Source organism: Streptopelia decaocto, assembly GCF_964273445.1.
Source record: "Streptopelia decaocto genome assembly, chromosome: 20".
NCBI classification, from domain to species: Eukaryota; Metazoa; Chordata; class Aves; order Columbiformes; family Columbidae; genus Streptopelia; species Streptopelia decaocto.
In genome coordinates this window covers 3,675,126-3,697,797 of record NC_138675.1, presented here as the reverse complement: position 1 = coordinate 3,697,797, position 22,672 = coordinate 3,675,126, and the positions used below count along the sequence as shown (strand labels likewise).

Genomic DNA, 22,672 nt, shown 5'->3' with positions numbered 1-22,672 from the left:
CCAGTTTCCGCCACCCTGAAACAGTATGTGTGCACACGCACACGTCTCTCTGTCTTGAGCTGCTCCAGGCTGTTGCTGGTCCTGCAAGGCCACCATCTGCCTCCAGTTCTGTTCCTCTTGACATCTTCATTGCAAGGAAACCAGCTGTGAGGAGAGGCCGGTGCCAGCCAGGCCCAGGATGCCAACCTGGCAGCCGACAGCCGTAGCTGGACAGCTGGTGCTGTGCGGGTGGCTCAGGAGCTGTGGCTGCAGGACCCAGCTTCCCCAGTCCCTCAGCTGGGAGGCTGTGAATGGGAGGGTAGGGGGCCAGTGAGGAATCAAAGGGAAATGTCCTGCTGATTGATGGCCCTCATTTGCACATGAAACTGGGACCTCTCAGCCCCATAGGCCCTGCACGTGTCTCAGCTGCTGCAGCCAGGGCTGGGAGGGGAGGAGGTAACCAAGGAGGGAAAAAATCACTTCCAGCTCTGGGCATCATAACTGTTTTCATTTAAGTATCCTAGGTCTGAATCTTGCTTGCCTTTGCAGTTCCTATAAGTTGGTTGGGGTTTTTTTATCCTCTTTTTTTTTAATTTTATTTTTTATTGCAGGTGAGGCAGAGCACCCAGGATTATGGCAACTTCTTCCACCTTCTTCTGTCCTTTCCTTTTCCTGTGCATGCTGGTTCTGGCTGACATCAGTCGTGCAGTCTCCCTGGACCCTGTCACGAAGCTCAAAAATGTCCCAGAGAACAACAACCATCTTCAAAACCAAGAGATGTGGCTGCAGCAGCCTGGAAGTGGGCACCACTACAAACACGGCTTGGCCAAGAAGGAGAAGGTCCATTCCATGTCTTCGAGAGGGCAGCCGGCTGCAGAAGAGACCCTCAGAACGGGTAGCAGAGCTCCAGCCGTGCAAGAGCTGGCAGCAGAGGGACAGCCAGCAGCCCTGAAACAGAATAAGGATGTGTTCCTGGGCTTTGAGTTCCCATATCCCGAGAGGGACAACCAGTCACCTGGGTCTGAGAGAGGAAAGAAGCAGAACCGAGAGCATCGGCGACACAGCCGCAGGGACAGGCTGAAACACCACCGAGGTATTTGTGCTCCAAGGGAAGCTGAAGCTGTTGGGTCACTTGAAATGAGTGTTGATGGTGTGAGGGCAAGAAGATGCAGCTGTGGTTGAGGCACATGGGTGTGTGGAGGATGTGGGATGTGTGCCTGCTCTAGGGAGAAATCTGCCAAACAAAAGAGGCACAAGAAAAAAGGAGAACTCCAGAACCAGAGGTTTTTTACGGCTGGTTGCAATTTTGTGAAAATGACCTGGTTTGCCTTACAGGGGGAGCTCTGAGAATTCCTGGGACTTGAGGGGTTGTTTTGGGGTGGCCTGCTTTGTTTTTTTTGCTATTTAGCAAATTATCCAATTTATGAACAAACACGTCCAGGCCATGCTCAATCTCTTTACTGACTTCGAAACCATGACCAGAACTAGAAATAATGCAAACCCCTACTTTGCTTGAAGATCAGTTTCTTCTCATCAGAGCTTGTATTCTTTTACATGTATGCTGAACTACAAAAAAAGATAAATTTTGCATATGTGAAATTGCACTAATTACCTTAAAGTGTTGCTTGTTTTTGGCTGGGACTGCTTTCCTTTGCAGGTCAAGTTGTGGGTGTGTGTCTCTGCGGTATGGTATGCTCAGTAAATCTTTAGTTCTATTTAAGCCACGGAGTTTGTGTCAATCTACACTATTTGACAAACTGGGTGTCAGTATCCCCAGGTTGCAGCTATCACTCCTCTTTGCATCACTAAGAAGAGCTCTATTGTTTTCCCAGGGGACTGACTAAACAACTCATGTTAAGCAATATAGAAGAGTATGGTACAAAGCTGATTTGAATTTAAATTAATCCTTAGGAAAAGCAGGGATTGGGCTGGTTCTGACTCAAGCTACATTGAAATAACCCGTTGCTAAAATCAAACAAGAATGTGTTCACAGGTATTTGCAGCAGCTTAATCCATTGGCTTAAAAATGGTTAAACAAGAACCTTTTGTACTCTTGAGCCCAGAAGAAGAAATCCGTTGCTTCTTAGACATATCTTCAAGGTGTGATTATGTATGACTTAAGTGTGTAACAATCAAGATGTATGTACTCTGGGCCTCATCTATCACTTTTATTTAATAGCACGTGACTGTTTTACACTGGTCTAAACAGCAGCTCAGGGTGGTAGAACACTGGCCAGTGGCTGGATGAAATCTGAATTCCTTTGACTCAAATCTATGGCACAAGAGTGAAAAGGGATGAGAAAGCTAATGCTAACTGTACCTGTTGCCCTCCGCAGGGAAGACTCCTGTTGCTGGGCCAAGCTCCTTGTACAAGAGACCTGAAAGCTTTGAAGAACAGTTTCAAAACCTGCAGGCAGAGGAAGCTACAAGTCTGACTCCCACCACGCTTCTCATCACTGCACTGGAATTAGCTGTTTCCACAGAAGAGCCTCCTGTTCATCCAGCCACATCGCCACGGTCACAGGTAAAAAGACAGCTGGTAACTGCTCTGCACCTCTTATGCAGACAGAAATCACCTGCAGATAAGATCTGGTTTCCATTTCTTTTTTTTGTTTGTTTTCAGTTAGAGGCAAGTGCTTGCATAACAGCAAAGCCCTCTCTTTTGCAGACATCTACACACCTCTTCTTCATAAACAGTTCCTTTAGTTACTTCTCTTCCTTGCCCTTAGCTAGCCATCTTCATTCAGTTTCAAGGACCACTTGCCTGGAGAGGTAGCATGTCCTAGTGCTCCTTGCTCGCCTTTTGTCCTCACACCAAAGCAGCGGAAAGGCTTCAGCTGCAACAAAGGAAAGCTCTTTCCTTCTGAAAATGAGATGCCAAGAAACCCCAGTGGACAAGACGGGTGGAGGGTTTAGAGGTTTAGATCTTTTTAACGTCTAAAAGCACCAGGAAAAATGGCAAAGATTTGAGTGTCACTACAGAAGCGTAATCCGTTGTCTCTTTGGTTTCTTGTGGTTTGCAGGCCCGCCTCAGGCAAGATGGGGATGTGATGCCCACCCTAGACATGGCACTCTTTGACTGGACAGACTATGAGGATCTCAAACCAGAAATGTGGCCATCTGCTAAAAAGAAAGGTGCCAAACCTCACTGTCCTCTTTCCCAAAAGTCGTTCTGTAAGGCTTGGCCCGTGGTTAGTGTTCACAGATGTGCTGAAGGATGTGAGATCTTAGTGGTGGAGAAAGACACAAAGAGCATAATGCTGATTGTATTTTGTGCTCTGTTTCAGAATGTTTCTCATTTTGGATGCATAGTTTGAGGGCAGAGGAAAAATGATAGATGGAGGGTTGAGAAATAGGGAGGAGATTAGACTCTGAAAGTTTAGAGTTCAAACTCTTGAAGTTTGCGGCTGTTTTTACCCTGGAGCAATGTAGTCTCCAGAATAGAAACACTAGCATGATTTTTTCGATCAGCATCTGTTTGTTTTTTTTTTTTTTCCATAGAAAAACACCGCAGTAAGAGCCCCACCAGTGGAAATGAAACCGTGACGGCTGAAGGAGCGCCGTGTGATCATCACCTCGACTGCCTCCCAGGTCAGGATCAGCTTGGCAGAGTCATTTCTCCAAACATGAGATTGTCTGAAATCCAGCCCAGGTTCTAATACAAGTATCCTGATTTTTAATACTGATAGGAAGTGGGATGCAGAGGCTCTCTAGGTGTGTTGTGGGAATGGAGGATGTCTGTACCATGGAGGTGTTATGGGTGTCAGTAGCCCTAGAAGGGAAGGGGATAAATGAGCTGTCCTGACTTTTGTTTCTGTTCTGCAGGCTCTTGCTGCGACTTGCGTGAACACATCTGCAAACCACACAATCGAGGCCTTAACAACAAATGTTATGATGACTGTATGTGCACTGAAGGTGAGTTCAGCTATTTGTCCTCCCCCTTCCAGCTGGCTTCATAGTTGGCTGCAATGATTCAGAACCATGGTTTATACGAGCCCAGCTCTGCTGCTCTTAATCTTTCCCTGCCACTGACTCAGTGTGACCATTGAGTCATCTAGGATGTCTTGTTTTCCCTCTTAAAAAACAAACCTCCTGATATCTACAAACCTAACAGAAGCAGCCACAATATATTAACACTTCAGTGGTGCTTTCAAGTCTTACAGGTTATAAAAACTTACTATTATCCTTGTTTTACATGACCTCGTGCCTAATATAGCTTTCCTGAATTAATTGCAACATGGTGCAATTTAGTAGGTGGGGGCAGGACACAAACTTTTGTTTCTTAAAACTGCTTCTGAAGAATCCACAGCAGCCTTTAATAGACAGTTGTGTTATGGAGATGTTGAAAGGCACTTTTCTAGTCTGAACATGTTCAGGCTCAGCTCCAGGCACTGGGTCTTGTCTGCCAGAGCAAAATTCTGGTTGCCAAATTTTGTGACCAGTGTTAGGTACCTAGTGACTTTGACCGGGCCAGTCACCTAATTTTAACCTGGTTAAACAGACAGCTTTCCTGGAGTTGCAATGTTAAATGATAGTCTTCATCTCGGGTGTGTCATGTAACACTTGAAGGTCCTCATCAGAGATGTTTTGGTAGGTTAGCCTAGAAAAGTGTCTCTGTAAGCCTAACGAGGGCTGCCCCTGGCCCTGCTTTATACTTAAGCTAGTTATAAGCTGATGCCAAATGTGCATCCTCTGTAGCATTAAAAAGATCCCCAGAGATGTAGAGTCCAGACAAGACTTTTAGATGAGAGCAGAGTTCTGATCTTGTGTGCTCTCCTTTTGGGAGGCCAGACTGCCCTGTGGGGACTGGTAATGAGGGGCAGAAACGCAGCTTCAAGGTAGCTGGTGTCAGCATAGCCCAGGGACATGTGCTCCAAAAGGCTGCTCAGTGACCTGTGACATCGGCTGTGTCTCCTGTGTACAAGTACTCAAGGACAGTTTATGGGTTGTCTCATTATAAAGGCTATAAATCCTCAGCCTTCCCCACTCCGGGGGTGCTGGCACTGTTGCTATCTGCTGCTTGCTCTGGAAACAGAGTGTTGGAGTTTCAAGGATCATCAAATCAATTCCTGCCAACGCCAATGACCAGATCCTGGGCTACTGACAATCAGGGCTTTTGTGAGAATTACTTACACGTAGGCTGTGCCCTGTCTGGCCCAACTAGCTACACATTCTGGTCTAACAAAGTCAGACAATAGACACCAAAAGATAAATCTGTCAGTGCCAGAAAGCAATGAGTTACCAGAAGTTCCCATTGCCTTCAGAATATGTACTGATGTTTTTTATAAACAAAATGCCTGTTTTTCCCCCTTAATATTCATCAGTGCTATACCAGGTAGCTTCCTTCAGACCCTGCGCTTTGAGCATCCAAAACAAAGAAACTCAAGATCAGCAGTGAGCTTTGGATCAGACCTCCCAGTAACAACACTTTAAAGTCTCTTCCCTCCTCTCCAGAAGCTTCAGGGAAATAAATAGCAAGGGGAGGTCCCAAGCCATTGCTGCTGCACATTAACTCTGTAGTAATTTCCCAGTGGAGAGATCACTTAGACAGTAATGGGAAGTAATAGGGGGAAACCAAGCAGGACTTCCAGAAAATCACTAGAAGCAAATCAGGATAATTCATTGGTATTTCAGGAAGCCAGTGAAACCTTCTGCCTGAGCCAGTGCATCCCAAACCAGAACAGCGAGCCAAACAGCACAGCAGGACACAGGAAGCAATATACACTGCCCGTGCGAGGGATTTCTCTGCCACCTTATTTGACACAGCCCAGCCTTCCCAGCCATGGGACTGTCCCCACTGCAGCAAGCTCTGTCATGAACTGAGGCCAAGAGCTGATTGTTTGATGTTACTACTGTAGTGAGCCCTGGTCTCTCCTGCTCACTTACGTATGTCTTTTCCATAGGGCTACGCTGTTATGCCAAATTCCACCGGAACCGAAGAGTGACCCGGAGGAAAGGGCGCTGCGTGGAGCCCGAATCAGCCAACGGAGAGCAGGGATCATTCATTAATGTTTAGGAGGGTAGGACTCCTGCCTGGATGGTCAGGAGCTGGGGTCAAACTGTTTATACCTAGCAATGGGAATTAGAGGAAAAAGTGAAGCAAATGACTGAAGCTGCAGGCTTTGAACGTGCCAGGTTCCAACAGGACTGAAGCTCACAGTAATTATAAATAGAGTGGCTTTGGCCTTTTCCATACCAAGACTGCATTCCCCTCCCTTCCCTCAGCACATTCCTGCCACTGAGCTGAGTCGCTCTCTCCCAGTCGGTAAGAGAATGATCATTACTACCGTTCTGATGGTCCTGGCAGGAAAAGGCTTTGTGGTGTTGTCTCCTCTCAGCAGAGGCAAGATATGAAGGATCCTTCAGTTCAAAGGGGATGTGAGCTTAAACTTCACCCCTTAACTATTGCTTGAGAAGAAAGGTAGATCCTCCTTAAGGATCAGAGGTTCCTAGCGGATAGGAAGCTTGTAGCCTCCAGGTGGAATCAAAGATCAGGGGAAAGGGGGTTCCTGGGTGAGAGGAGACCTTCTGCCACAGCTCTTGCTCCCTCCCTTGTTCAGTGCCACAGACAGACATTCCCTACCTGTCTTCTTTGGGACCATCTGGTCCTACTCCTTCCTTCTTTGCTCCCAAAGAACCACCTGTTTTCTGCAAGGATGTGGCAAGACATCCCAGCCTGCAGCTCTCATTCACTTAGTTACCCTGCCATGTCTGTTATTTTTAATGATTATTTTTAGGAGCTTTCTAGGGAAGTGATAGTTTTCCTAGTGAGCCAAAAATAAAGTTTTTTGGTAACAGGAGATAGGGACAGGCTGTTCCGTTGTAGTAAATCCTGTGACATGTTGCATGTGTGTTTCCATGATATGTAAATAAAGATATGATAGATATCCTTTGTGCAACTCTTCTGCTTCTTTGACGGCACCTAAGGATGTGGCAGGAGCCAAAAAGGCCTATACAGGAGCTGGCCAGTAATGATGACTTCAGGTAATCACACAGAACAATTGTGCCACTCAGTAGAAAAACTTCTCTACCCAAACTGGGGATGCAGGTTTCCCTACATCTTCGTTCCAATTGCAGCTACCAGTTTCTGCCTAGTGTAGCTATCTAGATGTTTAAAACTTCTTTATATTACTACTTAGTTACTGACTTGAGTGATATATTGGAGCAACACAGGCTACCTGTGTTAAATAGGAATAGTGTTAGTAGGTAAATATGTTCTTTTCTACTGCTAACACTCCAATACCCTGGCTTCTGGTGGGATAGAGCTCTCTAGCCTTTTAAATATTAAGTTCAAGAACCTGGAGAGGTACAGCGCTTTTTGCAGGAATAATAAGATTAATCCTGGTGCTGTGGTCAGAATCTCCTTTATGCTGCTTTCCTAAACCTCCGTGTTCTATTTAGGTAGGCAAATCTCCATTTTGCACTCCAATTTCTGCATCATGTACTCATCAAATGCTGCTGGCGTAATAGTTCACGCCTCTAATATGATCAGTGCCCAGTTATGACTACAGACATATGCTATGAATACAATATTAATTTTGACCCACATAAACCTGCACTGCTAGGAGGTGCGCTAAAGGAGGAATTCATAAAGGAGCATTTAGGCAAAACCTGCCACTCGGTTGGATGCAGCTATTTAGATTTCTGCTTACAGTATTACAGTCTTAGCCCAAAATGCAGGAGTAAAGAAAGGTGCTTTGGCTCCAGCTCTGTGCCGTGCCAGCAAGGATGCAATTTGTTAACCCAGAGAGAGAAATGCAGCCCCTCCCTCAGCCCAGATGCAGAATAGGGCGTGGTGCTGCCAGTGCTATTGTCAGTGGAAGCATAAAGGGAAAAAGATCTTAATTGATCACAGTTGATTGCAGAGCTCTCAAACCCTGGTCTATGTGACACCCAAAAGAACCACATGCACAGCCTTTATTAAAGCCACGTTTTGACACCACAATGCTTTCCAATATAGGAGCCACAATCTGGTTGAAACAGTGCAATTGAAATTTTGCAGTGGTTTTATTTTTGGTGATGCAGGTCTTCATTGCCCCATGCACTACATACAGAATCCTTGTAGGATGGGCAGTGTTTTGGGCAAGACTGTGTTGCAAACCATGTGAAATACAAGCAGGCTTAAACAGCAAGTTTGAATTTTAAGCCAGAGCTTTTAGACTCCAAAAGGAGACTTGCTTCTTCAGCTTTTGCTTTTTCAGCATTCAGTCTGCTATTAACTCCGAGTATACAGAACAGATGATTCTTAATTGGTGGGATTAGTTAAATATCTAAGGTCAGTGAAAATTGAGCTAATTATTATAAATCAAGTCATGCGATTATTAGATTGATTGCTCACATTGAGGTTTGAGAAAGAGGGTCTGTGACTGAGACTCATTCACTCTCAATCAGCCTGTGATGCTGCAGAGCTGAAGCAGAAAGGGTGAGCGGCAGCACAGGCACGTGCTGCACAGCCACCGCCGCATGAAAAGAATCCAACAACCCGCTTTATGTATCACTCGGATCAACTACTGACTTCACAATCACAGTGCAAAGGAAAGCTGTTGAGTAAATAACGTCCCAAGGTGTGGAATGCAAGACCCGCTTGTGATATAAAACTCCAGGGCAACATTTGTACAAGTCTAACCCATTTCTGAGTGTAGTAAAGCTTTTTAGTGCCACGCTGTGCTGTCTCAAGGGCATGACAGCAGCTGCAAAGCAATAGTATGACTGTGTTACATTTAGCAAATTTCCCTTTCCTTTCCCAGTATCTCCCAGTCACAATGCAATCAGTGACAATTCTGCCTTTGGGGGCATTAGGTCTGAACAAGAGAGGGGGAGGCAATTGTCAACCACATCTTGATTTATATGATCTTCTCAACTGTTTGAGAAACTCAAATCAAGAATTCACACAAGCTCAGTTTCTCTGCTGCCCCCTGAGAGCTTAAGCCAGAGCTCTTGCAAGATTTCCTATTGTCTTGCAAGGACTTCGGATCAGGCCCAAACCAGCTATAGCAGGGCTGTGTGGACTAATTTTTAAAGTTAATTGCAGGGCATGCATGAAAGGTGAGTGACAGAGTCCCACCCAAACTCCTGCTCTACAGCTACTGCTGTTAGCAGCCTCACAATGAGTCCAAGGGGCATGCATCATTTTAAACCACTTCTCCAGGGGTGAGAATCATTAGACATGGAAAAGAGAGGACAACGTGCTGATTTGACATAATCATCCCAGCAGCTGCCTACTCTGCAAATGCTGTTGAATCTCGGGGATGTTGCTGGCAGTTGCCAAAATGATGACTGCAAGGGAGACAAGGAGTGGAAGCACAAATTAAAACACTTGGGAATCATTCTATCTCAGGTTTGTAATAGTCTGCATTCATTTTAGCTTGGAGGTGTTTTATTGAAACCCTCTCTCCTCCCTCCCCTTTCCCCCCCAAGTAATTACCCTGTTGTCAATCCACAGTGTGTGAAAGTGCTTCAATTTCAAACCCATGCTATACTAAATTGTTCGACTCCATGCCAGTCACTCTCTGCTACATAAAGCCTGGAAAAAAAACATTGCTTTCTTATTTTTTTATCAGAAAAAAATGAGGGCTGTTGTTTTCTTGAAATGTTCCAAGTGATCACATGTGCCCCATAAACCCATTTCTGGTATGTCAGTTCATTTTCTAGAGTGCCAGTGAATCTGGAAGAGTCGTCCCTCAATTATATCTCAAACCTCTACTTAGATTTTAGAAAAAAAACCAGAGGAGCAGCTTTTCCTTGCTAAAATTGGAAAGGACTTTCAGGTGCACTTGTCAAGATACCACATTAGTGTGACCCTTTCCATTTCCCAGATCACCTTGCCAGGGACTGTTTTGCAGAGTAGTTGCAGGAGGAGGCTCTCCACCAGCATTACAAAAGGCCTTCAATTTCCCCTGCAATCTAAATAACATTTCTGCTTGCTAATTTCCCATTGGATTTAAAAGGGAGTTGTAGAGCCAGGAAAATTTCTATATGCCCTTCCTTGCTGCTTATTTAGAAAGGCTCTATTTACAATATATGCATTTGTGCCGAGCTGATGCTTTCATTGCTCCCAGCTCCACAGGCAGGGGCACAACTCAAAGACACTGGTGTCATGTGCAGTCTTTAGGTACCTTCAGACTAGACCCCAAGCGAGGGACGCAAAGGGCAGAACTATCAGGGGTAAGCTTGTCTCCATCCCCACGGGCTGGACAAGGACAGCAGAAGCAATTGCATTATCTCCTCTACTTCCTCTCAGAACTGCTATCATTTTATTCACCAAGGGTACAGTGTGCTGAAAACACAAAGGAAAGCATTTTTGCCTTATTAGCCTCACTTTTATACTGTCAGGAAGGGAGCCAGCTGTGTATTAGGTTTTTACTCAGTCTGCACAAGACATACCACGCAATACATTTGACATAAAGCAGCTAATTGTTGGATATTAGTTGCAGTGACCTGAACTCACCTGGACCAGTCTTCTAGGCAGGAAAACCTCTGTGTCCTGTTTCTAGTCCCCTGGGTTGTCTGCTTCTCCCTGCAGGTCTTCTTTAACTTGCTGCTTATCTTTCTCACCATGTTTATGTTGCTTTGAGTTATCAAGCCTAGGGAAGGGAACAGAGACAGCGGGTTACACAGAGAGACAGTTTACAAGGTACGAGCAAAGCAAAGCAGAGATAAAAAACAAGCAGTTCCCCAGATCAGATAGGTGTGAGAGATGTGCAAATGCATAACGTCTATCATAGCTCTCATTGTTTTCACATCCATGAGATCATTAAGACGTTTCTAAGTCCCTTGAGTCCATGCCATGCAAGCCCAGGATATAATCAGTAGGCCTGAATTAATTGCACGATACACTGATGAACAAAATGTAGTAAAGTGCTTTTATGGTACAAGGGGAAACAAATGCCTTGCATTAAACAGCAGTCACATCAATCCAAATTATGGCTCATGCTGCATAAATGATAATGAGACTCTGCCTCAGATAGAACGAGAGTGCTGAAAGAAGTAAAGACGGCCTCACAAAGCTGCATCTCAACAGTGCTCATACTTAAACTGGGACAGTACAATTTGTCCTTATAACAAACAGTTCTCCTTTGACAGATACCTATCCTGGCAGAAGGACACTCCTATTGCAGTTTGCGCCCAAACACTGAGCCAGCAATATGGCTATTCAAAAGTCTCTCTTTATCTTCCCTCCCACCCCAGGTGTCACATCGTTTTGTCATTTAAGGTAAAATCCAGTCCTTGACACCACTGGGACCACTAGCATTGATCTCGTTGGCTGCCACTACTTCTGTGAATAGAGGCAGGGTTTCCCTGCAAGACACAGAAATGAAGTCACAGCTGATGTGGTATGTGGCAACAGATGAGTTATATTTCAGTCTTGCATATGGTAGAGTGGCACACTTGGAGATTTCTGGGGAGGCACATTTGCAGCTTTTTTTCCTACTATTCCGAAATAAACAGACAGTCAGTTTTGTTCTGCTAATTCCTCTGGTTAGCATTTTATAGGTTGTTTCATTTTGGCATTTAATACTTTGCCTTGGGGAGACCTTCAAGCATGCTGCACATTAGCAGTCAATAGCACTCAGGGTGCAGTGAAGGACAGGCTAGATATGGCTGCATTTGTGGCTTTTTTGAGACTGTCTGAGTGTAGGTTCAGCATTGCACGATTTTCACGCATGACCTTGCACTGCACTGCTCAAACTGGAAATGAGACTGAAGGATGACTCATACATTTCCACATTCAGCTTCTGCAATGAACTTCTGACTCTTTGCTCACTCCTTGGAGGCCCCATCTTTTCTGCAAGAATAAATGATGACAAGAAAGCAACCTACCCAGTGAAACATTGTAGTCTTACACGACAGACAGGTAAAGCATACACTGGGCAAGGAAGGGAAAGTTTGAGGGGGGTCATCCTGACTTCTTGGTTCTGTTAGTTCATTTGCCATGCTTGGGAGAACACTGCTATTATGGCTGTTCTGTGTGGGGTGGGGTTGATCACTTATCAGCTTCCCTAGCTCTAAAATGGGAGAAGCTTGCGTTCAGAATGAGAGATGAAGAGCTCATGATTTGCACTAGGCTTTTGGGCAAAGAATTCGGTCATCTAGTTCTGTGGAAAAATGGTGGGCAAAAAGAAGCAACTAAGCATCTGCCAACCATTCTAGCTACATGTCCAGACTCCAGTGCTGAACCCCAAGACTGACCTGGACTTGCCTCAGTTATTGTGTGACACAGCTGAGCACAGCTAGCACCCTGCAACTGGGTTTTTTTATTAGTGTTTATCAAGGCTCTTGTTGTCACTCCTCGCCTTTCTGTCACTGTACTGCTGTGTACACAAAAGGTTTATTTTTCTCCAGAAAGCTGCTAAGTCCTCTACACGCCTTCCTGGACACTGACTGCAGTCCGAACCTTCCCTCAGCTGCATTATGTGTGTAAGTAGCAGGAAGAACCGCTTGGCTGGGTGTTTGGAGTCAACAAACTCACCCAGGCACACTTTTAACCCAGCGCTGGCTGTTTTGGACACAGGTGCCATGCAATCCACATTTGGGAGCCAGAGCATCCAGACTATTTCCTCGCCGCTCGCCACCCCCCAGGGCTCACCCAGAGCCAGCGTGCACCAGCTCCGGTGGCAGCGGGCACGGTCCGGGGCAGGGGCCGGGTCTCCTCCCCCCCGATCAGCTGCCACCAGCGCCCGCGGCCGGGCGGAGGGGCTGGGCCGGTCCCGGTGGGGCGGTGTCCCGGCTCCTCCCGCCCTCCCCGGGGCGGTGGTGGGGCCCGGCCCAACCCCACAGGAGGCGGCCCGGCCGCCGGGAGTCACGGGCAGGGCGGGTGGGCCGCTGCCATGGAGCTGCCCGCTGTCAGCCTCAAGGTAGGGGCCGCGGGGCCGGGCCGCTCCCGGTCTTCCCCGGCGGGGAGGGGCCTGTCCGGCTGCCCGGGCCAGCCGCCCGCTCGCTCTCCGCGGGCTCGGAGGGCGCAGGCTGCCCGCGGCGGGGCCGAGGCCCGGCCCGGAGGAGCGGGAGGCCGCGGGGGTGTGCGGGGCAGCGCTGTCTCCCGGCGGAGCAGGGGCGTGGGGCGGCGGGGTCGCCCAGGAGCGGGCGCTGCGCCCGGCTCGCTGTGCCCTGGCAGGCCGGCCCGGGGCCTGGGCGGGAGATGTGGAGGCCTCCGAGGATGAAAGACTCGTGTTTCTAAACCTTTTTCATCACATGGGCAAGCGTTGCAAAAGCTCTTGGTCATCCAGACCCGCAGGCAATGAGTTCAGTGTTCTCTCCTACTTGCTGAAGTGGGTTGCGAGGGTGGCTGGTTATTAACTTGTGTTCATGGAGGTTTCCAGCTCAGCTGACCAGAGCTAATCCAGGATAAACACTGCACAAGACCCTGAGGAGGCCAAGTGTTTGCTCGTCAGGCAGAGTATGATCCCACTGACTTTGGGGTTATCACCTGGTAGATAATTGAAATTGCTTCTCTGTTGTGGGGGGATATGGGGGGGCTTCAGTTTGGGGCAATTTGAAAAGTTTGGTCAATGTCTGGTAACTAGAGAAGTGGGAAATAAGGGACTTATCACAGTTGCATTATGCTTTTTACTTTGGGAGGAGCACACTTATTTTTGCTTTGGATGTTGGTGTTTGATATTGAAACCTTCCCTGACAGATGAAATTTTTCTTTTTTCTTTCTTTTTTTTTGTCACCATGACAACACAACTAAAATGTTCCCTGGTTTCAGACAACCATTCCCAAATCTCTTCCTAGATAAGAGTGAGTTTGTCCCAGGCAAACTGTTTTCAGCATTAAGAAATTCCTTGTTAAGTCTGCTGGTATTGCTCTGGGGTTGGAAAGCTGGGGAATATAGGAGTTATTAATTGTACCTGCATCTTTGTACTGTTCCTGAGTTAGGGCCTGCTTCCCTGAAGCATACCTGAAAGCTGGGGAAGATTCTTATTCAGAAAGGACTGGAAACAACACATACTACTGCTGTTTATTGGCACAATCTGCTCACAGTTTCTGTGAGATTAAAAAAGACGAGCCTGTGAGAGAAGCAGCTCCAAGAAAACGGCATGACTGAGCTGTGTTTGTGCCAGAGCACAGCAATGGCTTAGCCTCAAGGTCTCTTTGTAGTGAATGCTTCACACCTAGGATTATTGCAATAACTCTGCAGAGCGTTGAAATGCAAAGTTTGAGTTTGATCAAGGCAGGACAAAATGAGTTCCCACCTTTCTTATTTTCTGCTCTCAGCACTAGTTCAAGTCTTAGGAGTTATTTTCTTCAAAGAAGAAATGTATGCCTTGCTTAGGTACAGGCTTAAGTCCTTGAACAGATGGAAAACCATTTAAATTCTTCTGCTGTCTCATCAGCAGACTGCCTGCAAACTATCTAATCTCACATAGTGACTGTAGCTTTAGAGAATATTTTTCATTAACACTACATTTTCTATGTTAAAACATACCAAGATCACCAGCTAATTCCACAGTGCCCTGAAGAACTGTCAGGTAAATTGGACTAATAGCCAGGAAGGGAATGCCTGTTTTAAATTTCAGCAGTCCCTCACTCCATCAGCCCTAGTTTACCTGACTTTATGCTGATGACTAAGCATGCTTCATAATTTACTAACTGCAATATTGATCTAGACAGCTTTAAAAAAAAGAAAGAAAGAAAGCCACCCTGCCTAATGATGTTAACTGGTGAGCCTTCAGGGTATGTAACATGCAATTAAATACTACCTAATTAAGAATTTCCCTGATGTTGTGATAGTCTCTTGAGTAAATGCTATTTGCACGTCTCCATTCTTATCCAAGAACATCTTGTATTTTACTGATTAGCAGTTTTTGCCTGGTCTCTGTGGTACAATTTGGGAGAAGGGAAAGTAGGGGGTAGTGGTAAAGCATTTTGTAGTCTTTCATGAGCAATTAAAAAAAAAATTAATAAAAATCTGTTTAAGCAGTGTTTGAAGTTACAACAACAGGGTGAATGCTCCACAAATGTGCTAGGGCACTGCAGTGAAGTGGGAGCTCTGTCCTATGATAATGTCTTTCTCGAGCAACTAGTTTTGTATTAAGTGAGAGCACGGATAGACGTTTTAAGTCAGTGAATGTGGTAGCACACTGGTAGATCTTACTATTTCTTTTTTTAGTGTCATAATGCTCCTATCTGCATACAGCTTTCCTGTGTCCATCAAGTAATTCAGCCTTTTGCTACTTACCCTTTCCTAATTTTTTGCTTCAGAGGGGCTTTGGTGGTGTGTTGTGGGTTTTTTTTTTGTACCGAGGTCAGTATAAATGCCAGTGGGAGCCCATCTCACAGCTGGAAAAAAAAAAAAAAACAAAAAACAAAAAACAGAAAAGTGCCTGTTTCCCATGGATCCTCTGATATGTTCAGGCATCAGCCTTTCTTTTATGAAGCTGCCAGCAGAGCTTGTCTTCCATATTCTTGTTTTCACAAATGTTTAAAGAGTGAATATGGGTGATCTCTCTTCGCTGAGATTGGCCAGCAGGCTTAAAAGCAAGTGCGTGGATATAGGTGCTGAGAAAGACTGAGGGTGGTGTATTCTTGTTTCCATTTGCTGTCTTAAAAAACATATAGAGTATGTCTCCTTGGTTACAGAAATGTCAAGTGTTGGTGAAGAGAATCCTTGTGTCACTTGTTACAGTAAGATGCTTTATTCCGGGATTTGTCCCCTTGAGTGCAAGGATCAGGATCGTTAAGGACATTAGCAAAGCACAGGATCTGTGACAGCATTATCTTACTGCCGCTTAGGGCACTGCCGGCGTTTGGGTGCTGGTGGCTTCACCGGGAATGAAGAGCTGTGTGCTCAGTTATGCAGGTTCTTAGAGGATGCCTTCGTGTCTGTGGATCCTGCAGTGAGGTTGAACCACTGCTCTGAGCGGACTGGATGGATGTAAAAGGAGGATTTACTGAGGACTGGAGTGAAATTGCTGGTAGCTGCAGGCATGACTTTCCATGGGCTTCTTGGTGATGGGATGACAGATGGGTCATGTCGAAACTGTGCTAGCATAGTGGGAATCAGATTGCACAGCTTTCTGTACAAACTCTTCTGGAGTTCCAAAATCAATAACCCATTTAGAAAAGAATAAGTGGGCCCTGAATCAACTGTTGACAGAGATGACAGTAATAATGAATGACTACAGTGTAGCACCACAGGAAATACTCAGCAACAGAAGCAGAGAAAAATGGGTTTGTGTCTTCACCATCCCAGTTGCTGTGTCAGCTTTCTGCACTGGTTCATGGGTCCAGGACACTCTTCCACCTGTCCCTTGGAAACAAGATGGTGTCATTTCATGTTGATCCTCCCACAGTTCTCCCAAGTTGCTGACCTGTCTTCCTCTCTTTTCTTTTTTTCATAGGCCATCATTCTGGTACATTGGCTGCTCACAGTGTGGTGAGTAACTGGTAACTGGTCTGGCCTGGATAAGATGAGGGTATTCCTTCTAAGCGGGAATGGGATATTCTCAGGGAATCAACACTCCCTGTTTGTGCCCGTCTGTGTGCAAGAAGATCCTAAATCTATGAGTGAGGTGTTTGGGTGAGAACAGGGATGAATGCAAACAAACTGTTGCAGGCTTATGGTGAACGTGGGCTGTTGTTTGTTTTGGTTTGGTTTTGTCTTGTTTGGCAGGGGATGCATGAATCACATGTTTCCAGCCTCCTATGCCTGGGGAAACTTCAGTGTCCTTGCAGTGGGGATCTGGGCTATTGTGCAGCGAGATTCCCTTGATGCCATCATGATGGTGAGTGTGAGTGTATTTGACTCCATGAGGCTGCTCAGGGAGAGGGTGGAGGGCAGACACAGCTTTTTTGGGTCAGTGATGAGTTTCGGCGGTTCCCAATATAGCAGTGAACAAGACAAATTCCCTGTTTGGGTTGTTTGTTTTTTGTTTTTTTTTTTTAAGAGAGCATATAAATCTAGAAGTACTGCAAACCATGGTGACAAGTATTCACTGTGAGTTATCTTGCTTCTCAGAGTTGAGGCATACTTGATTCTTACCTTTTTTTTTTTTTTACCTGCTGTTGTGACTTACAATGCTAGGGGAGGGCTCAAAGCGTTTACTATGCTTTGAGTTGGAGGGGCTGTATAAAACCCTTCTCTGAACATTAAAGAGATATCATGAGAAGGTTTCTGACAGATGTGAAGATAATGTACAAAATACAAGATAATTCATTTAGGAATTTCTGTCTACCTGGGGCAGTGTCAAGGGTTAGCAGTGTGTGGTACTGGGGTGAAGGCATCACTGTGAACACAGATATCGCAGGAAATAGAAGTTGTGGTTGACTGTTGCTCCTTGTGGTTAATGCCCTATTCAGTTCATGTCCCATTTTCTTTGTTTCCAGTTCCTGACTGGCCTGCTGCTCACCGTCCTCACAGACATCATTCACGTCTCTGTCTTCTACCCTCCAAACAACTATCTCACCGATGCAAGGCGTTTCAGTATAGGCATGGCCATCTTCAGCCTTCTTCTCAAACCTGTGTCCTGCTATTTGGTGTATCAGATGTATCGGGAGCGCGGAGGAGAGTACACCTTTAACATAGGTAGGATGCTTCCTCTGCTTGCACATCAGTGAGCCACCTCCTCTGGTGTTAGAGAGACCCTCCAGCCTGAGCTCTGTGAAGCTGAATGCTGCCCCCCTTTCCAGGGAGAGCGGTGCTTGTGCTCTCTTGTGCATATTTATTCTCCAATCTTGTGGCTCTGGTATGTCATAAGCCTTAAATTTACATTCTTCCTCTCTTCCCTTACAGACGTGGAGTCCTCGTCTGACAGCTATTTTGCTTACAAGGGTACTGATACCACTGCTGCCTCATTCAATAGAACTGAGGGGCTTTTCCTCTCTTCCTTCTCCTGCTTGTGTGTTGGAAGCCTTTGGGTGTTCTCTCTTTGCCAACCCTTTCTTTTCCTTCTGGGGGAGAAGTAGAGGCAGCATCCCCTCTTGCTAGATGATGTATGAGGGGGAAAGAAGCTGGATTTCTAACTCCATGCTTTCTCTGGGCCTCACGTGTCCTGTAAAGAGCTTTCCATGCACATTGTCTGTCTCTTTTTTCCCTTCTCATCCCCTGGAGAGTAACATGATTTTGTACCATTCTTGTACCACAAACAACTTGTTCATAGTGAAATTTGGAACACTGCTGGATTCAAATTTAGTGCCATTGTGTGGCACACTTGAGGCATAGCTGTGTTGTTGGGAAGAATGGCTCATGGATGAATCATGCTCTTACATCCATACTGTCAGCTAGCCATGGTTCCTGCTGCTTCTGATTATGTCTGCTCATTTTTCCACTAGATTTCATAAACTTGATCTTGCTGAAATGTGCTATTATAGGAGCTTGTTACACTGGGGTGCAGTATTGTGGGTCTTGCTTTCCACAAAGCCTTGTGGATACTAAGAGAGCAGTTCTCAGGGAATGAAGAGGCATGTTCAAATGCATCTTGGTTATTTTGCCTTTGGAAGGATTAATTTTCTTACCTCCTGTGAGGATGAGAGAACACAGGTGCTGGGAGCTGTTAGAGCAGCTGATGTGGTGTGCCCCTGAGCTGTTGGTTCCTTCTAACAGGTTCAGTTCTTGTGCTTTTGTTTTGTTCCCAAGCTTGTTCTCTTCCCTCTCCATTCAGGTGTCACCCGTGCAGGACAGGATCGCAGTGCCTATGAGCCAATTGATCAGCAGGATGCCCCTCCACAGTGGCCTGATCCAAACAAGACAGCCCAGCAGCCGTACTGAAGCACGCTCTGCAAGAGAACGGACACTTCCCTCACCGAGTCTAGCCTTCCGCTCTTCCCATATCTGTTCTGATGGAGGAAGACAGGAGAAGATCTGATTTTTCATTTCTTTTGCCAGCCTGAAGGGTAGGCAGATGGGTTTGTGCAGTAAGTCCAGAAGATCTTGGAGACAGCATGCTAAGCACTGTGACTCTGTAATCCCAGTACTCTCCTTTCCTCCCTCCCCCTAAATCCCTCCTCTGTACGGGTGAGTGGATGCACCTTCTGCAGTCTTCCAGCTCTTGTATTGTGCATCCTTTCTATTGTAAGTACAAGAACCACTCAAAATATTCCTGGACAAGCTGTCTTGAACAGGCTTATGGACTGCCCACAAACAATACAGTTTAGCCTGCTTTTATGCAGATGCATTTCCAGGAAACATCTGGGAGTTCCTGAGGGCTGTTTTTGATGGTGTTATTTAACCAAGATTCATGACTGTAACTCCCTATGCTAGCTCTGGTTGCACAAAGCTGGGATTGGTATAAAATGCTGTTACTGGGCCAGGGAGCTGCTTGTGCTTCCAGTATCTAGTCTTGGGTTTTATTCACTGATGCTTTTATGCAAGTTGAATGTCCTTCGGGATCCTTAAAATGGCTGTTGAATGTATGTGCCTTGAAATGTCCTTTTGCCTTCAGCTGCCTATCTTAACAGAACTTGAAATGTTACATTTTTCTAAGAAAACTATAAAGCGAACACAGTTTTTCTGTGTTAGAAAAAGTTACACTGGTCACCTGTGTCTCATTTGAAAGTGTCAGTATTCCTGAGGGTTTGGGACTGTAGCCAGGGAGAGTCATTATGGCAGAAAGTCTACTGGGCTTCAATGGCTTTTAGTCTAAGCTTTACTCAGATAAGAGGAGGGTACCGCTTGTAAATGTGTGAATGGGAAAGTGGGCTAGTAAAAGGTTGATTGGGGAAAGGACAATATGGGTTTATTTACACTGCAGTGGTGAGCTCTGTGGGATGCGACAAACTAATCTTATGTACAATAAATCTGCCCTGCTGTGGCTTTTGGGTAAAATCCTAAAAAAAAAAAAAAAAAATGTTCAACAAAATTACTTTGCAGAAGAGCATGTTAGCTTTGTCAGAATGCAAATATTAGCTCTAGGAAGATCTGTGTTTTTCTAAAGCAGGTTTGTTTTCAAAGTTTACATCTGTTATTCTACAGTTGCATTTCCCTTTATAAGACCTGTTGTTGCATTGATTCTTCAATGACCAAGAGCCCTGTTAACATTGCTCTAACCTCTAGAACCATGCCATTTTGATTTTTAAAACCAAGCACTTTTCTCCCAAGTTCGATCACTTTAAACATAAGCAGATGCTTCCTCCACTATGCTGCACAAGCACTACAGTGACCTGCTGCTGCACTTGGACCATCATTGATGTTGAGACGAAGCACATGGTAAATGCCATAGAAGTGCACAATAGTCTGGTTTACCCTCCCAAGATGAGTGTTGTGCATTTATTTTGCAGGCTGCCCTGCAATAGGGAATAGGAAGAATAGGTAGGACAGAAATTTCTGGGGCTTGTGGAGTGGCAGAGCAGAACTTTATAGTTAATGTGTTGGTTTGTTTTTTGTTTTGTTTTGTTTTCAACCCTTCAGAACTGTACCATGACAGCATGGATCCCTGAATAGCACATTTAAACACTTGGTTTTTTTCTTCCCTAGACTTGTGAAGCATAGACTGAAAGCAGCTGTTTTAAATGCAATGCTTGTTGGGTATTTGCACAAACAAAGACTTACATCTAGTGAGGCCTTCCCAGTCATTTTCTCTTGCAAAAGACACCACAAAATCTATTGATACCCATCTAGCTAACCAGCTGTGTGCTTTTCTGTGAAGAATTCAGCCCATCTGGGAGCTCAGGGGAGCAGAACATGGCAGGAGTTACGCTAGGCCTACTGTGCCTCAAGGACACCTCATTTGGGGCAGTAAATCTGAATAAAACCAACTAAAAACAAGGCCCCTCTCCTGGCTTCTGAGGAGGATGGTGTTTGTTTCAGCAGTACCAACACATTCTTGGATCAATACCTGGTTTAGCAGGGGGTTCACAGTGCCTGTTGTGCTGGAGCCCAGCAGCCTGGCTCCACCATGGGGTTCTGTGTTGCCTCTCAGCAGGGTCTCCTCAGCCAGACGTGCAGCAGGTGCAATGCTCTCCTCAGATTTCTTTACTTTTTTTTTTTAATCCTCGGGTGCTGATGTGATGGGTTTTTTTGCTGCCGAGCTGGTAGCTCTCTAGGATTAACCACAACCGTCCAGTGCAGGATCCTCCCTGGGGGGGTGGGGGCCGGCCGTGCCTGGGCCTCGAACCGCGATAGCGCCGCAGCCCAGCCTCGAACCTCGGAAGAGCCGGATTGTGGCGGGCTCGGGACGCCTGGCTCAGGAGGGGTATGAGGAGAAGGTCCCCACTCCTGAGGCGCTGGCCGGGTCGGGTGAGCGGAGCCACCCCGGGCTGGACCCCGCCTCGTCTGGGTCGCCCTCAGACCGCGGCTTTAATTAGCCATGGGGCAGAGCGGCTTTCCTGCGGCCATCTGCAACCCCGATGACAGGCGACATTGCTAATCGCGGGGGATAAGCTGCTTATGGCGACCCAGCTGCAGCTGAGGTTTGGGCATTAGGGTTTGCCCCTGCGCTCGGAGGCACAAAGAGGTATCTGTCCTGTCCCTGAGGTTCTGGCGAGGCCCAGCGGCGTGTCCAGCGGCGGCTGACAGAGTGAGTAAGTGCCCATGAGGAGAGCAGTGTTGGGTGCCATCGGGGGGGCCGAGCCCTGGGGTGTGCGCCCCGGCTGTGCCGGCTGCCCCACAGGGCGTCCCCGGGCTGGGGCCGTGGGTGATGCCCTCCCGCTGCCACCACTGCTCCCGGCACAGCGGCTGGTTCTCAGCTGGTGGCACACGAAGCTGTTCCTCAGCTTGCAAAGCAGCGGATGTCCTCTCTGTGGTTCAGAGCTCTTGTGTGTGCCTGTTGATCCCAAAGTGGCAACGAGAAGCTCATGCAACGGTTGGGTCTGTGGGACTGAGCAGTGGGGGAAAAGCCTTTTTTTCTAAGGCGGGTGAAGCCAGATCTTGGACCAACTGCTGGTCCCACCTTGCAAGGTGAAATGGATCAGCCCTGGTCTGCAGGGACGGGAAAATTCACCTTGTCTGTGTGGTACTTTTCATGTTTGCTATGGGTCTGTCATTGTCATCATAATGCTAAAATGGCATTCACTTGAAAGAGCTTGATTTATTTTTTCTGAGCTGTGCTATTTCCTTCTTTTTGCTTGTAACAGAAATACATAGATCAGCTTAATTTTTGTTTGCTTGATTGGATTTGTTTCAGGTTTTAATGCATTAGTGTGACGCTGTAAAGTGTATATAGCAAGCATGCGTAAAATGTTTTAGTTGGAAACATCAAAGCTAATATGAATTCCATTGGTCATGGATTTTGCAGTTTGCAAAATCTGTGGCTTGCCTGGAATATCTCTTTTGGCCTTAGAAGGAGTTTTTAAAAAGCACTTCACAAAATCTTGTTGCCTTTTGAGTAAGATTAACTACTCCTCAGAAGTGGTTACATTGAAGTCCTGAGTGGCAGACAAACATGATTTTAAAAGCCACTATCTCTTCCTGATCTCAATGAGACCGAAATTAGGAATGAGTGAGGTGAAGAACACCACATAGTTATCATGGCAATGTGTTGAGAACCTGGTACCTGGCACAAAGAACTGAAATGGAGAACTGAAATCTATGAGTTATCACAGAAATAGATTATGTCCAGGTTCTTAACCATAAAAGTAGTCCAGTGCCAGGTTCCAGCTGTTCATGGAGCAAAACAGCAGTGACAAACATGATGGTTTCGTGTCCTTTCACAATTCAAATCCTTTATAACACCATTTTGTGATACATTACTAGTCGTCTGGATATTCCAGGGATGCAAGGAACGCTTCTATGGAACACCAGTCCACTGCACTTTGTGGT

General features: G+C 46.1%; 2 protein-coding genes across 4 annotated transcripts; both read left to right on the top strand.

Annotated features, from left to right (window-relative positions):
• Positions 1-446: 446 nt before the first annotated feature.
• On the top strand, positions 447-6,210 carry DRAXIN (dorsal inhibitory axon guidance protein). The gene is made up of 6 exons (XM_082069914.1): positions 447-1,072; positions 2,316-2,503; positions 3,003-3,114; positions 3,481-3,570; positions 3,805-3,894; positions 5,883-6,210. The coding sequence occupies exons 1-6, from the start codon at positions 613-615 to the stop codon at positions 5,993-5,995; spliced, it is 1,053 nt and encodes a 350-aa protein (XP_081926040.1). The 5' UTR covers positions 447-612; the 3' UTR covers positions 5,996-6,210.
• A 5,561-nt stretch (positions 6,211-11,771) lies between these two features.
• AGTRAP (angiotensin II receptor associated protein) lies at positions 11,772-19,444 on the top strand. 3 transcript variants are annotated; one of them, XM_082069659.1, is made up of 5 exons: positions 11,772-11,833; positions 16,320-16,354; positions 16,592-16,703; positions 17,305-17,503; positions 18,579-19,444. In XM_082069659.1, the coding sequence occupies exons 3-5, from the start codon at positions 16,599-16,601 to the stop codon at positions 18,683-18,685; spliced, it is 411 nt and encodes a 136-aa protein (XP_081925785.1). In that variant the 5' UTR covers positions 11,772-11,833; positions 16,320-16,354; positions 16,592-16,598; the 3' UTR covers positions 18,686-19,444. The 3 variants fall into 3 exon arrangements, with proteins under 3 accessions (XP_081925785.1, XP_081925784.1, XP_081925786.1); XM_082069658.1 differs by lacking the exon at positions 11,772-11,833 and adding an exon at positions 12,710-12,833; XM_082069660.1 differs by lacking the exon at positions 11,772-11,833 and having other exon boundaries at positions 16,324-16,355; positions 16,589-16,703.
• Positions 19,445-22,672: the final 3,228 nt, after the last annotated feature.